The sequence below is a fragment of the Planococcus citri genome, chromosome 3 (assembly GCF_950023065.1).
Source record: "Planococcus citri chromosome 3, ihPlaCitr1.1, whole genome shotgun sequence".
NCBI lineage: Eukaryota > Metazoa > Arthropoda > Insecta > Hemiptera > Pseudococcidae > Planococcus > Planococcus citri.
This window is the reverse complement of record NC_088679.1, coordinates 28642672-28657524: the sequence shown is the minus strand read 5'-3', so window position 1 is coordinate 28657524 and position 14853 is coordinate 28642672. Positions and strand designations below refer to the sequence as shown.

Sequence of the window (14853 nt, the reverse complement as noted above, 5' to 3'; positions counted from 1 at the left end):
GACCTTTTCATGACTTCTCATGACTTTTATGACCGTTAGATACCCACCCTCATTTCAATAAAAATGAAAAAAGAAATCGGTTCGACATTTGGGTTTTTAACAAAACAAAAAAGTTCGAAAAAGTAGCCCAAAAACAAAAAAAGTAACCATAAAAACATATAAAACGTGTGCAAAACATTTTAATGCAGAAAAAAAATCACCAAAAAAAGAAAAAATTTTCAGTTGAATCTCAAGTACATATGTAAAAAAAATTCCTAAACAAAACATTTTGATTAAAATCTTATTATAAAACTTGATCAAGATTTTGGAAATTTCTGCAAAAAGCAAAACTTTTTGACAAATATTCGCGGAAAATTGAAATATTTTTACCATTTTCATCAAAAAAGTGAGATAATTTCACAATTTTCTGGCAAAAAAGCGACTTTTTATGGACATTTTTGGATGAAATGTTGAATTTTTTGAAATTTTTTTCTGAAAAGTAAACAACAAGATTTTATGGCAAATTGTGATAGGTAAATGGTGGAACTTTTTGCTATTTTTGGCTGAATAACGCGAGACTGATAATTTTAGCAAAAAGCAAGCCTGTTTAAGTGTTTAACAAGTTTTGGCAAAATAACGAAACTTTTTAGCAAAGAAGTGAAACATTGGCAATTTATGGAAGAAAATGAAAATTTTTCGCAATTATGCTTTTTGGCAATTTTTGTCGAAAAAGCTAGATTTTTTCACAACATTTTGTACACAAACGAGATTTTTTGGTAGTTTTTGGTAAAAAACAAAATTTTTGGCAGAAAGTAAGACTTTGACAACTTAAATTTTTGAACATTTTTTTTTTCAAAAAAGATTAAAATAAAATAAAATAACTTTAGTAACGAAAATTTCAAAAAGGTAACCAAAAATTACTGTAATTTGGTTACTTAAAAGAGTAACCGAGTACGAGCCCTGGATTTTCGAGTTGTGGCAAAAAATTAAGCATTTCACACTAAAGTAATCAAAAGGTAACCAACTGACCACTAACGCATCAAAATAAAATTCCAAGAGAGATAGAAGGAAGCAATTTAACTCAAAATACTCATAATTTTTCCTAACAAAAAGAAGAAAATTTCAGAAAAAGGTCATCGATTTAAAAAATTGCTCCACTACTCGAATTTTCCCATTCCACCAAGTTGAAATTAAAACTCCTGGGTTTACTCTTGACTCTCGAGACACCCTGTACAATTTTCTACCCATCGTTTTGGTCGCTGATGTGGAAAATTAATATTATTTTATGTACTGAATGGAATTTTACCAATAATGTCTTCGTATAATAGGTTAATATTATTTTAGTAGACATAGAAAATTTATGTACCTAGTTCGTAAATCATGGAATGTATTTTTGTGTAATTATTATGCACGAGGACCTTGTATCTAGCTGGCAAGTGCATACCTATTGTGCCTTGCCTGATGCCTACGTAAATATGAACTTTATGAATGTGCACACTTTCTCCTTAATTTTGAAAAGTTTACTCATAATTTCGATCATACATTTTGAAAATGAATTATTTTCTCAACATTATACGTCCATTTGAATAACTTATTTCCATAATCTTCAAAAAAATGGGTAATTCATTATAGTTTGAAATATGCTTCCCCTCAACTTTTTACCTGCAAATAAAATATTTCTATCTAAGTAAGTACATATCTGTGGCTATCCAAAATTGAAAAGGCACATTTACCTCTTCAAAAAGTTAGTGATGTTTATTGCATCACCGTTAATTTTTTCAGTACCAATTTTTCTAGAATAATTAATTACCGTCTGAACTCCAGTCATCTTCGCCCCTCTCCCTACCCCTCTATTTGGTTAATTTCACATCTCATTCCACTAAAAATCTACACCAAACCTTCACACATTTCCGTCTCCATTTCAGAACACACAATACCAAAAAAAAAATCACTGCACCACACACAAAAATCCACCAACCCATTTAAAATCAGCCAATAAATCTCCTTAAATTAAACACCAATCGAATCACTATAGCACGATAGATGAATATGCATCTCTCACGAACACATTCTGCAAATCCCAACCATACTTCGAAAACCACCAAATCGCCATCAAGTTGACCTCGTCGGTGTAAACAAATTACTCGAGTGTGCGACATTCATACACACTACACAGCCCTATGGACATGAAAAATATACTAATCCTCCGGAGTTTATCATCGTTTCCAAATCGAGCCAAGAATCTTAATCAATTTCATACGACAAATTTATCGAGCCCGCCATCGGAACCGTTTTATCGCCTACATTCTGCCCTTAATTCTGCAAATCGACGCGTGTTTTCATACTACATACTCGTACCTTCCTCTTACAAACAAGCTTCGTTAATTTTCACGAATCGCGAAAAAAAAACACACGTCGTAAATTATTTTTCAGACACAATTCACGTAAAATAATATACGCAATTGATGAATCGACGACGATCGATTGGCTGTCTGGTTGGTGAAATATCTTTATTTACAATTCGATAACTAAGTTGCTGATGAGTGGTATTTATTTTAACGTCGATAGGCACGATTTTCATCCGAATCGTTCGGTTATGAAGTTTCCTTCAAATATGACGAATTAATCATATAAATAAGTGTATACTGGGAAAATATAAATAGCTCTAATAGATTTAGGACCTCGACTACAATAACCGATAATTTAATTTATTATATAGCTAGAAAAAACGTTCGAGTGAAATGTGAATGATGATGAACGAGACGAAGACGTAAGAAAATTGCATCGAATAAGAAATCTTTCACTATAAATATCGCCATCATCTGTATCTGTACCTATACTCGTACTCGTACAGTTGAAAATTTCCAATAAATTAAAGCCCACTGTTATGGTATTAAAATAATATACTCGAAGAATTCGTATTATTATCTGGCCGGCTGATATATAGGCTGTTATACTCGTTACTTGGGCACATAATAAAGAGACTACTGTTCATACAGGTACATGGTGTACTTGTCACGCTTCTCAGATAAATAATCGCTTCGGGGCTTATGAAACAAAATTTCATCGACCCCGGCTATTAATTTTAAAGAAGAGTATTTCGATCGAGCCAAATGGGTTTACTAATTTCCAAAATATCACGAACACGACGATGGATAGGACTTAGGTAGACAAGGCATCGAGAATACGTATAGCCTATCTTTGTAATATATTTACATATTGTTTAGAATGTTGCATCTCACCACGTAGGTACATTGTACTACCGAACTGTCTAGATACCGCCTTAGGGTAATAAATACGTACAAAAATATAGGCAGATAATGTTATAGTGGTTCGTATACATTTTATATGGTTATACTCGCATTAGATTTCTCTTCGAGTACAGACGGCTGAGCCTATAAATGTTTCAAGTTTTTTACTTATTCGAAAGGTATAACTTTGGTAATGTTTGCAGAACAAACAATGCGAATAGAATTGATCGCTGTAGCCAAGCATACTGTAGACTTTAGAAAAGGTTTCTATATTTTTTTTCCTTCCAAATATCAACAAAATATGGGGTAAAATGGATTTATTTGTACTTGAAAGAGGTACTCGTATATAGGACTCGTAAAAAAATAAACAGAGGTCGTCGAATGCTCCTTACTCGGGATGATTACTTTATTCAGTATACGATAACAGGTTGAAATCGCCTATGTCTTTGCGTTGGTAAATTTACGAGTATCTTTTGCTATTCGCTACCTTGCCTTCGATCAGGTAATTACGCGTTTCGTAATAAACTGCAGAGAGATGATGGTAAGAGTTTGTATGGGCGATGAGCATACCGTATTATTTATTTGTTTAGCTAATTTTCAAGCTACTATAATATTTCTAGAATGTTTACGAATCTGATTTTCAATACGTAGGCTGTGCATGAGTATATTTTATCGCAGCGGAATGACATGTTAATATAGTTGAATTTGAGATAAGCTGGACTGAAAATACTTATTTGAAATTGGAATCTGGTAGTCAAGAAGCACTGTATAATCAGCTGCAAACAGAAAGCTCAATGCAGAATTAAATTGAACGATTAGTTTGCTTTTTTGGCTACGAAGTTAGAGAGAAGAGTTACTCAAAAATTGGCAATAGATACAATGAGGAATTTTTCCAATAAGATTTTTATTCATGTATGGATTTTAATTTCTATTTTTGGTAATAATTGATTAGTTAACTGTATTAAAGAAAACTCGGCTTCCAAAAAAGGACGGGAAATACAATTTTTCACTTCATTTTGGAATTACGAAATCCAGACCACATTATAATGAACAGGCACAGATTATGATGAATAAAATCAAATCGAATATGCGAAACAGAATGAGAAAATATTTCAAGCGTTATCAGGATGAATTCAAAATTTACTTTAAAATTTCACTTCCTCGAACATGAAGAAGAAAATTGGAACAAATTGAAGAATTACTGCGCCAGAAATTTAAAATGAAAATTTGTCAGCGTTTCATTTTCCAGCGTTCAAGATGTATGCAGGAGTTGAAAATTTGACATTCGTAAAATACAAAGAGCAAAACGTGCACATAGGGTGAGAAAAAAATTCGACAACACATTTTGACCCAAGACTAATTTTTTTGGGAAAGGAGGCAAAAAGATGTTTTTAAGGCCAGTTTTTTCAATTTTCATCAAATCTGAATGAAAAAGTGAGGACGTATTTTTTGTAATGTGTTTTAGTTTAGGTGGTAAGAGGAATTCGAGGATTTTTTTAAAAATTACTCGTAATTTTAATGACTCATGAAGATCTGAACATTTTGAGCGGCCATTTTGAAAATAAAGATACATCAAATATTCATTACCCCATAAAAATTTAGATTTTTTGTTGTCCAAGAAAATATAAAAATTGACGATGCCAACGATCTGACCGCCCGCGAGTGCAAAATTTCCCACGACAGTACGTAGTGAAACACAGCTGAGCACCACGGTATTACATAAATTAACATGACAATAATTTTGAAAAAACTGCAATAAATTATTGTTCTTCTGCGGTAACGACTTCCTTTGAATCAATGGATGAATTGAAGTGAAAAGATCGGGGGCCAAAATTGAAAATTCTGTTAATGAAGTTGATTTTTTACGAGTTTCGTCGAAATCTTAAAATTTTGGAAGTTCCTAAGTCTAGCTCCACACTTACGATTTGAAGAATTGAAAAACTATTTTCAATGATTCCCAATCCGACCTCCTTCCAGAATCTCAAAATTTTCGACCTGATGAAAAATCAACATCCCGATTTCCTCAACTCAATTCGTTTTTCAGCAAAGTTTCTCGTCAAAACTGATCTCAGAAATTTTCAGAAAATCAAAACTTCCTCCTTCCCCTACTCCGAAAAAAGCTTCAACATTTTTCACCTGTATTGCTTCAAAAATGAAAATGCAAAATTGATTAAGTACTAAAAATATTAACACGTCCCTCCCCTATGGAAAAATTGAGCACAATCGCGAAATTTTCAAGATGATCATTTGATGCATTTTGGTAGGAAGGTAAATGTCAAAATACTGGGATTATTTCAATTTTTTTGCTCACTTTTGATTCATTTTCCATATTTTTTGGGGGGAAAAAAATGCAAAATGCAACAATGTTAATTTTTTTTAGGAAATTATTTGACTCATCAACGAATACAAGGCGCGGCGTAGCCCCAAGTTCTTAAAAAAAAAACAACAACAACATTTGATAAGTTGTTTCGTACTTGGAAGATTTAAATTATTACAGAATTTTTGAGCTAAAAACATTATAATCAAGATTTTTCCCAATTTTCTCATAATTTATTCAAATTCCTACACTTACGAAAACTAATTTTTCTTTTCCATTTTCAAAATGGGTATTTTGATCGTCATTATTTTGACCTGTAGCAAAAAAATAATGAAGGCGAGCGAGGCCGGCAGAAAAAAAATGTCAGAAATAAACCCAAATTTCTCTACTTATTCCTGAATTTCTGAATTTTCCAATCAAAATAGGTACCTTAAGATTGCAATTCTTGCAGAAATTTTCTTTTGAAAATCCCAAATTTTCAGCACAAAATAATGCTAAGTCAGGGTGTCTAACAAAATTTCTCCGAAGAAATGCAGTACTTTTACAGTACCTTTTGCATTACCTTATTTTTTTATCCAGCTTACATCCGACCCCCCCCCCCCCCAAGAAAAAAAAATATTTTTGAACCCGTTGGAATTTGTCGATCTAATAAAAATTTTACAAGTATTAATTTAACAAGTGTTGCCATCTTTTGAGGTACAAAATGAACTTTTTTTTTCAATTTTCACCAATTAATTCATTTTGAGGTTTTTAAAAAATTTTAAATCAATGATTGTGAGAAAAAATACAGTACTTTTCAGGCAAAATGCAGTACTTCGCAGTACTTGCAGTACCGAGGATTTCAATGCAGTACTTTTACAGTACTTGCAGTACCTGCAATACCTGTTAGACACCCTGTAAGTGAGAAGTCTTCATCTGGAGTATTAAGTTACTATTAATCACCCAGTCAATTGTTCCATGTGATATTAGAGGTCAATGAACAATGCAGAGGCTGATCAACATTTGGAACCCCTGATCAAAATTTTTGACTTTGCCCCATTGTACCACTCAACAAAAGTAAGGTTCGATGTGCAAATGTCTACTGCAGTTTTACACATCAAGAGATCAAGGCAACTCAAAATTTCCGTTGTTCAGGTAAAATTGATAAATTTTGAGTCAATACGAACGTAGAGAATTCTCCTTGCTAAAATAAAATTCAAAAAAGTATAATAGTCAATCTTTCGAATCTTGACCCAGCAAAAATTATAGGTACTTATACCTAGGTTTTTTCAAAAAAAAAAAAAAAGTTCCTCAACAATACAAATTTTTTAAGAATTAGGCAGTAAATTGATGACAAATAGATCTCAAAGTAAGCATATAAATGTACATTTTCATTGATTGAAAAAATGTCCATAAAATTCGTCAAGCTTTCGAGCTTTGATTTTATTCAATCATTTCTCAAAAGACATAACAAAGCAAAACATTTCTTCAGCATAAAAAATACCTAATTTCAAATCGAAAAAAAAGAAAACTCGCATTAAAATGTTGTTTTAATCAACTTTTTAAATGATTTTCTTAACCAAATTACGAGAATCTTAACATAACTTGACCAAAGGAAGGAGCCATAAAAAAAGCAATACTGCTGTAATTAATTATTGCGGTTCCAACACTTCATATAGGTACCATCAATTATCTGTTTTTAGTTCTCGTTACCTATTTCACCTCAGGTACATCGTATAATTTCACATTACATCCTTCCTTTAGAGCTAGGCAGAGTTTCGAGTTAAATCTCGCGGTTAGAAGAAAAACATGCAAACGTTGGTTTAATTTTAACTCTTCAAATTATATATCCAATCAAACCACTAATCTGTTCGATTAGGGTACTACTTAAAAAATTCATCGAAAGGAACACAAGACGATAATCGAATGATAACGATCGAGTCGACCTTGCCAAATCAAAGAGAAGTACATTGTTTACACGAGTAAATGTTGAAAAAAAATTGGCCGCATCTTGCATTGACAATTTTTTCACATGTGTGGTACATACATAAATTCCACTTGTTGAATGCATGAAAAAAATTGGGTATCTAAAAGCTCGAACGAGTCTCTTACCTCGTTAAATGATTTCACATCCTTGTGTACTTTGGCGTAACTCCAATTACTAGCACGGTCCCGGTTAATAACCATATTCCTTTAATCGATTCACCAACACATTATAACACAGTGAAAAAAATTTCACACGCGAGAGTAAAATTTCAGTTTTTTTTGATCAAATTGAACGCTTAGAAACGCGACAATATAACACCACAGATCAGTCACAACTACGCGTTTAAAATACGCCGAATGTACTTGAAAGATTAATGAAAAACATGGTACGTTGGCGTAATTCCGAACCGACGTTCGTGTGCGGCGGCGTATCCTTAAATTTGTTTGTTTTCTACGGAGTGTTTTTTACCATCGACGATATACAACTTCTTTCTAGACGAAAAAATGAAAAAAAAGTTTGATAGAAAGTAAACGTCATCGTGCTGCAGACAAGCGAGTGAAACCGGTTCGTCGACGAATCACCTCTTTGGAGATGAAAAAAAAATAATAATAAAAAAGTATGAAAACCTTCGACACATGCGGAGCTCATCATTTAAGTATAACCGAGTAGATAGATACTATTACGTAAGTGCACGTAGAATTTTTCCAATGTATCGAGGAAAAATGCACTTCTTTAGAGAGTGGACGAACGAGTTATATAATTCCAGATTGACCTATCAAAATATAATATTGCAGCTACTCTCGTGTGCACGATTACCACACAAAAAACGAGAATAAAAATCACCTTCCATAATTGGCGACACATGACCAATCCTTCGGCGTAATTTCTTCACACGTTTTAGTATCTAAACCCATCTATACCTTGAGAGTATTCGAGTGAAAATCAATTAAGCACTTTACGACCGACCGACGTACCCAAATAGTTTTAGACGCCTCTGTATGAAAAAAAAAATATCGTCCATTGAAGTTTGTTGGAACGACAAAAGTCATTCTTTTGAATATGACATAACTGCATAAATATTCAAATTGGTTGGCTCGACCTTCCTAATTGTTGTATTGTTTTCACATTCGAACCGAATAAAAATCACAAAAATACAAATATGCCACCAATTTTATTAGATAATGTGGGTGGATGGAATTTTTGAGATTTTTTCGATAAAAAAATAATAAAGCGCAGAAGATAGGTGTGTTTTGAATCACCACCCTCAAATTGTTGCCATCTAAAAAAAAATAATTGTACGAAATATTTTTTGCGTTTAGGAGTAATTTAACAGACGAATTTTGAATTACTCTAGGACGTCAAAGGGTTAAAAATAACAATTTGTTACACCACAATATATTCTTTGAAGAACCAGAATTTCATTTTTTTTGTGCTTTCATTTTCGTACATTTTACCCTTATTAAATCAGGCCCTCAAAAAATCGAAAAAATGCCACTTTGACTTTCACTCTTTATAGTTGCAGTAAAAGAGTTACCAACTCATCTAATCCAATTTAATACAAACACAAGATGTTTTACCATTTTCAAAAACTTTACCACTAAAATAACGGTACACGAATTCTACAGCAAGAAAAATATCCATCCCATTGAAGAAGTTGGATTTCCTCGCGGCTAAATATTGTACACGTATATACGACCTTGTCGTGTTTTATTATAATTCTTCAAACACGAAATAGCATATGTCACTCCCTCGTACGAGTACGCATCAAAGTACATACTACGAGTATGCCTCGGACATAAGGAGAAAAAAATTTTCGCACCTGCTCTATTAATCAATTTTTTAAACGGAAAATACTCGTATAAAAGAGGACGTTGTGCAGTATTTCGACACAAGTTGAATGATTTTTTAAAAGTCCATTATCGATGTGTACTTTAATGGCTCTCGTTTATTGAATAAATTATGTAGGAGTAATATTGTTAGGTAAATTTGTACGCCGTCGTCGCTGCATTTGGCCGATTTAATTACAGACAGGCAGATCCATCTGGACTAGAAAGTATATCCGAAAGGATTTATTATTTGTAAAAAGACTCGATCTCTAAATAATGGTTCGCCTAAGTATGTAAGTACATTGTGATTATGGACGTAAATTATCACCTCCACCTGTCAGCATTTCCAACATGGTAAATTTAATTAAACGCTGATTGAGGAAGTGGTCCTACTCAAAAATTTGGTTAGGCTAAAACAAATCACGAAGGACGTTCACCAACGCCTACACTTTTGCGAATCACTCGTATACGAGTATTATAAAAGTCTATAAGTACTATTTTGTTTCGTACATACCTTTAGTTGATATTTTAAAATCATTCGTTGAGATGAAATGAAAATTTTCCAGATACTTCGATGGAGTCTACAGCAAAAATTAATCCATTAAGGGTACATACGAGTACATGTACATTACAATAAACAATCCAAACACAAAATTCAATTTCATAGTTTGAAATTTTGTTTCAAAACGATGAAATCGTGAGTAGGTATTTTTTAACTGGGTGCCTAAACAAGACAAACATGCTGAAAGACGACAAAAGCAGGACTTTTGACAGGCCTTTTTTTAAAAATGTTTCAATTTGAAGGAGAGTCTGGTTTAAATTTATTTAGCTAGAATTCGTTTAAGACAAAAATTTTCCATTTTCAAAGAGAACTAGTAAAATGAAGAAAGAAAAATCAAAATTAGAAAATCACATTCGAAAAAAAGTAAGATTTTTTTAAAAATTTGGGTATACAAAAACAGGACCTTTTTTTGCCAATTTTACAAAAAAACGGGACATTTTTTAGAATTTTGGCAAAACTGAGACCCTCATGGACAATTATGACAAAAAATAGGCCCTTCCTGACAATTTTTACAAACAACTGGTCTTTTTTGACAATTTTGGGAAAAGAGGGGACTTGCAGATACTTTTTGGCGAAAACAGACTTTTTTTTCAACAATTTAAAAAAAAAACAGACTTTTTTGATACTTAGGTAGGTACTTACTTTGACAAAAAAGACAGGACTATTAAGTATGAAAAATTTGACAAAAAAACAAGACTTTTTTTGACATGGCTGACAAAAGTTGACAGGTGACGAAAGTTATGACTTTTAGACGATTTCGATGAAAAACGAGACTTATCGAAAAATTTGGCGTGCAAGCAGGACTTTTCTCAAAATTTTAGAATAAAACGAGCATTTCGACAAAAAAGGACTTTTTTTTGCTAATCTTGTAAAAACGGGATTTTTGAAAATTTTAGCAAAAGCAGAACTTTTTTTGCCAATTTTGCAAAAACAGATTTTTTCAACAATTTTGGCAAAAAACTCCAAGTAACTTTTTTGAAAATTTTAATCAAAAACCAGTTGAATTCGGCAACTTTGGAGAAAAAAAGAGCTTTATTCAACAACAATTTTGGCATAAAACAGTGCTTTTCTGAAAATTTTGCTAAAAAGCGAGATTTTTTGGCAATTTCAACACAAGTTGACCTTTTTAACAATTTTGGCAAAAAACATAAATTTTTGAGAATTTTGGCGGCAAGCACTTTTTTTGACAAATTTTACAAAAAAACATGTTCTTTTGACGATATACGTAAAAAACTAGACTTTTACGACAATTTTGCCAAAACACGTTTTTTTTGACAACTTTGACGAAAAAATGGCACTTTTTTTCAACTACATACTTTGGCCTAAAGCAGAACTTTATGCACAATTTTGGCAGAGAGTGGGATTTTTTCAACAATTTTGACAAGATTTAAGACTTCTAGACAAAGTTGCCAAAAAAATATGACTTTTTTGAGCATTTTGGTAAAAATAGAACTTTTTTGAAAGTTTTGGCAAAAAAACAGGACTTTTACAACAATTTTGACATAAAATAAGATTTTTTTTGCAATTTTGACAAAACGCAGAACATTGCTACGAGTATTAATTTTTACCAAAACACAAAATATTTTGACGATTTTGGAAAAAAATATATAACTTTTCTGAGGGTTTCGGCAGGAGCAGGATTATAAGACAATTCTCGCAAAAAACAGCACTTCATTGACAACTTTGACAAAAAAGCAGAAAAAAACATTTTTTTAAATCTTAAAATGGGGAAAAACGAAACTAATTTTTCAAAAGTTCAAAAACATTCAAATCTTCATGCTTGAATTCATCATTCTTACGCTCTCAGGTAAATCAGTCAAAATCGATGTTTTCAATATTTTTTCAACCTCTGATTTTCGTTAGTAAGTTCCGCCCTAGAAACCTCTTTCTAGCCAAAATTTCAAAAAATTCACCAAAATAATAGGAATAATACCCAGTGCATTTTAGGGCAGTTCAGTTCGCTGCAAATTTTTTTTACGTATGAGTTCAATTTTAGAAGTCGATTTCGAGCTAAATTCACAACACTTCAAAATGTTTACAACCACTCTCCAGAAATCATAACTTTTCCACGATTCTTCCCTTTTCATGACTCATTAGACACCCTCTTTCATAATCTACCATTTCTTCTCTTCCTCGAGAAAAAACATACGAACAGAAAGCTCAACTTACCTCCTCAAAGGACTCCTCCACATTCGCAAAAATTAGGTCAACAGTCCGAATTTGAGGCAGATCCGACCTTCTTAAATACCAATTCACTCGATATCTTGTCACATTTCGTACTTTCATTTATCATCACCCAGCTCGTCCTTTTTTTAAAACCATCGAGCTCGTGCACATTCACTTCGTTATCTCATCCGAACATCTCTTTTCTCACGATCGCGATTCGCGAATACCTTTTACAAAATTCATTCGTCTTCGGTCTTGGTCTTCGAACACTGGCAAAATTATCTGACAAAATCTCATCGCGATTGGTAACTCGATCAGAAAATTTACGACCAGCACACGCTAAAGTGTAACAGCTGACCTCTACATAGGTATACTACGAGCGTGTATTGTAGAGGCAACCGGTTCTTTTCATTCATTTCGAACGATAGAATAGAAATACGAGTAACGCCGCAACTTTAATTTATACCTTGTTTTTAAGTGGCATTAAACATCGAATTAGAATACATATACACACCTCGTCATGTTTATGAGAGTACGTACTACGTATACTATACGTATAAATGCCATACGCCGAAGATATACATAACATGTACCAGCTCCTATACATGGAAATCAACGCAATAAGCTGTACAGCTTCGGTGAGACGAGTAGGAGGTTGAAAAATTAATATCATCTAAACTCAAATATGTACTATAATAATAGTCCAAGTTTACGTAATAAACATCCGTTTATAAGTTGTGTCTCAGTCTCGAAACAGGTGAAAATCCTAAAAACATCTCCATTACATTTTGAATAAAACTTGGAATTGAATTCACATGACGATGACGAGTGCAAACAGTTTATTCTATGTACCATCAAGTATAGAAAATTTTCGCAAACATAAAACAATGACAAGAGGAGCACGCGAAACAATTGAGATTATGATTAATTTCTTTCTCTAGATTTCAGCAGTTGAGCAGATTTCCCAAAGATAAAGATACATTTGTATGTAAGGTACACAAACACATGGGTTATTCGCCGACTGCCCAGCTTATTGATAAATTATTCAACGAAACGAACTCGACTCGAGCCAAAGCAAAGTAAGTAAATTAAAATACAAAGCGGTACACGTTGCTAATTGAGTTAAGATTTTTCAAAATCGTGAACAAGTTATTTACGAGGATGGCTCGGGCTCGGGCTCGACCCAGCTTATCCATCGCGCAGACAGCCGGAAAACTCCAAAGAGCTTCCCACGTGATCGAATACTACACTTTTATGCGAGCTGGCGTATGAAAAGAAAAAGAAGACGAGGACGACGCGACTCGAATGAGAAAAAAGGTAAATTATCGGCTTTCTTTATGGCTCATTCTCAACACACAGATGTAAAATTATCCTTTATTAGTCCATCATCTTCGTGTAAGTATATGTAGGTACATACAAAAAAAAATGATACTAAAAAGTGCTCTAACAGTGTAGTTTCACTGCGGCAAACAGTAAGACACAATTCAACGGTACTATGACCGCAGTACGTATTTTGATGCGTTCTCTTTATTGACAGCATCTCGGTTATCGGACTTTATTACATTTTACGCGAAATTACGCCTGATTTACGAGCAAGGTAAAAAGTATTACACCGAGAAATCGCGTGTAATATAAGAATGAGGTAATTTATCATCGAATCAGGAACGTAAGAGTATAATATACAAAAAGCAGCCGAAACCAGAGAGCACAAAATTCGTCTTGAAAATAACACCAGTCCGCAAAATTACGCCAAAAATTATGAAAAAATTATCACATTTCCAAAAAAACAAACAGAAAAACGAACAAACAAACAAATTCGAGGAAACGCCAAAACACATCGATAAATCTAAAATCTAAGCAGGCACCTTCGAAAAAAACACACAAAACACCGCGAACACGATACGATTTTGATCGAGCCGGTTCGACGAAAACTACAGCCACGCAGAAAGAAAGAAAAAAGATGAAACTTATACACACATACTACACATACTACACACAATTCGATCGTTCGAACTCGAGATGCCAGTAGTGAAGGTGTCAGAAAAAGTAGATCGTTAATGTACCAAGGAAAGGAGGTGTATTTGGTGGATAGGTATAGGTAAACTCGTCACTTACACAGCACACACTGCACAAGTACTTATTACATTCTCTCTCATACCATCACCATCACCATCACCACTTACTTACCAGGCGTCTTCGATGAACCAGCATGGCTCGATCGACAGCCTTTATCATCGCGTTCGTGCATTATATTTAAACGAGAAAGAAGTTTATTTCTTTATGAGCCATAAAATCATACATTATAGGTGTGAATTTTTGTCACTGAAAATAAACTGTCTCAATGACTTGAAGATCAGAGCACAATATGGAATATGCCAAAACGTTTTTAGACAAGAAACAACTGATTTTTGCATAAATGTCAGCAAAAGATTACATCAATAAGTAGTAATAATAACAATACGTGAACTTACGTCTGACATCGTAGGCTATTCAAGGGGATAAAAATTTGAACTCACCTGAAACAGAAAAGGGGAAAAAATAGTTAGTGGATTGCATAAATTAAATTTCAACTAACAGAATGAAATGAATTAGTGCATAGTTCTTCAAAAACCATTGGTAAAGGAAAAAGGATTAGAAATGAAAAACATCGAGCTTAGGAGAAGGTTTTCCACTCATCAAAGATTACAGAATTATGACGTTACTACGTGAACTGTGTCACAATTGATTAATGTTGCATTAATTTCGATTAATCAGAATTCAGTATTTTGAAATTATACAATAAAATT

General features: G+C 33.2%; 1 protein-coding gene across 5 annotated transcripts in view; it reads right to left on the bottom strand.

The window, feature by feature from the left end:
* Window positions 1–14853, bottom strand: part of Wdr62 (WD repeat domain 62) — a 78940-nt gene that overhangs the window by 45728 nt on the left and 18359 nt on the right. Inside the window, exon 1 of one of the 5 annotated variants that reach the window (XM_065357440.1) lies at window positions 7639–7863. The exons of the other annotated variants lie outside the window; for them this stretch is intronic. Coding sequence (XP_065213512.1) covers window positions 7639–7713 — 75 coding nt within the window. The 5' untranslated portion in view covers window positions 7714–7863. Of the gene's footprint in view, window positions 1–7638; window positions 7864–14853 lie in introns of those variants that run through there. 5 annotated transcript variants of the gene reach the window in all.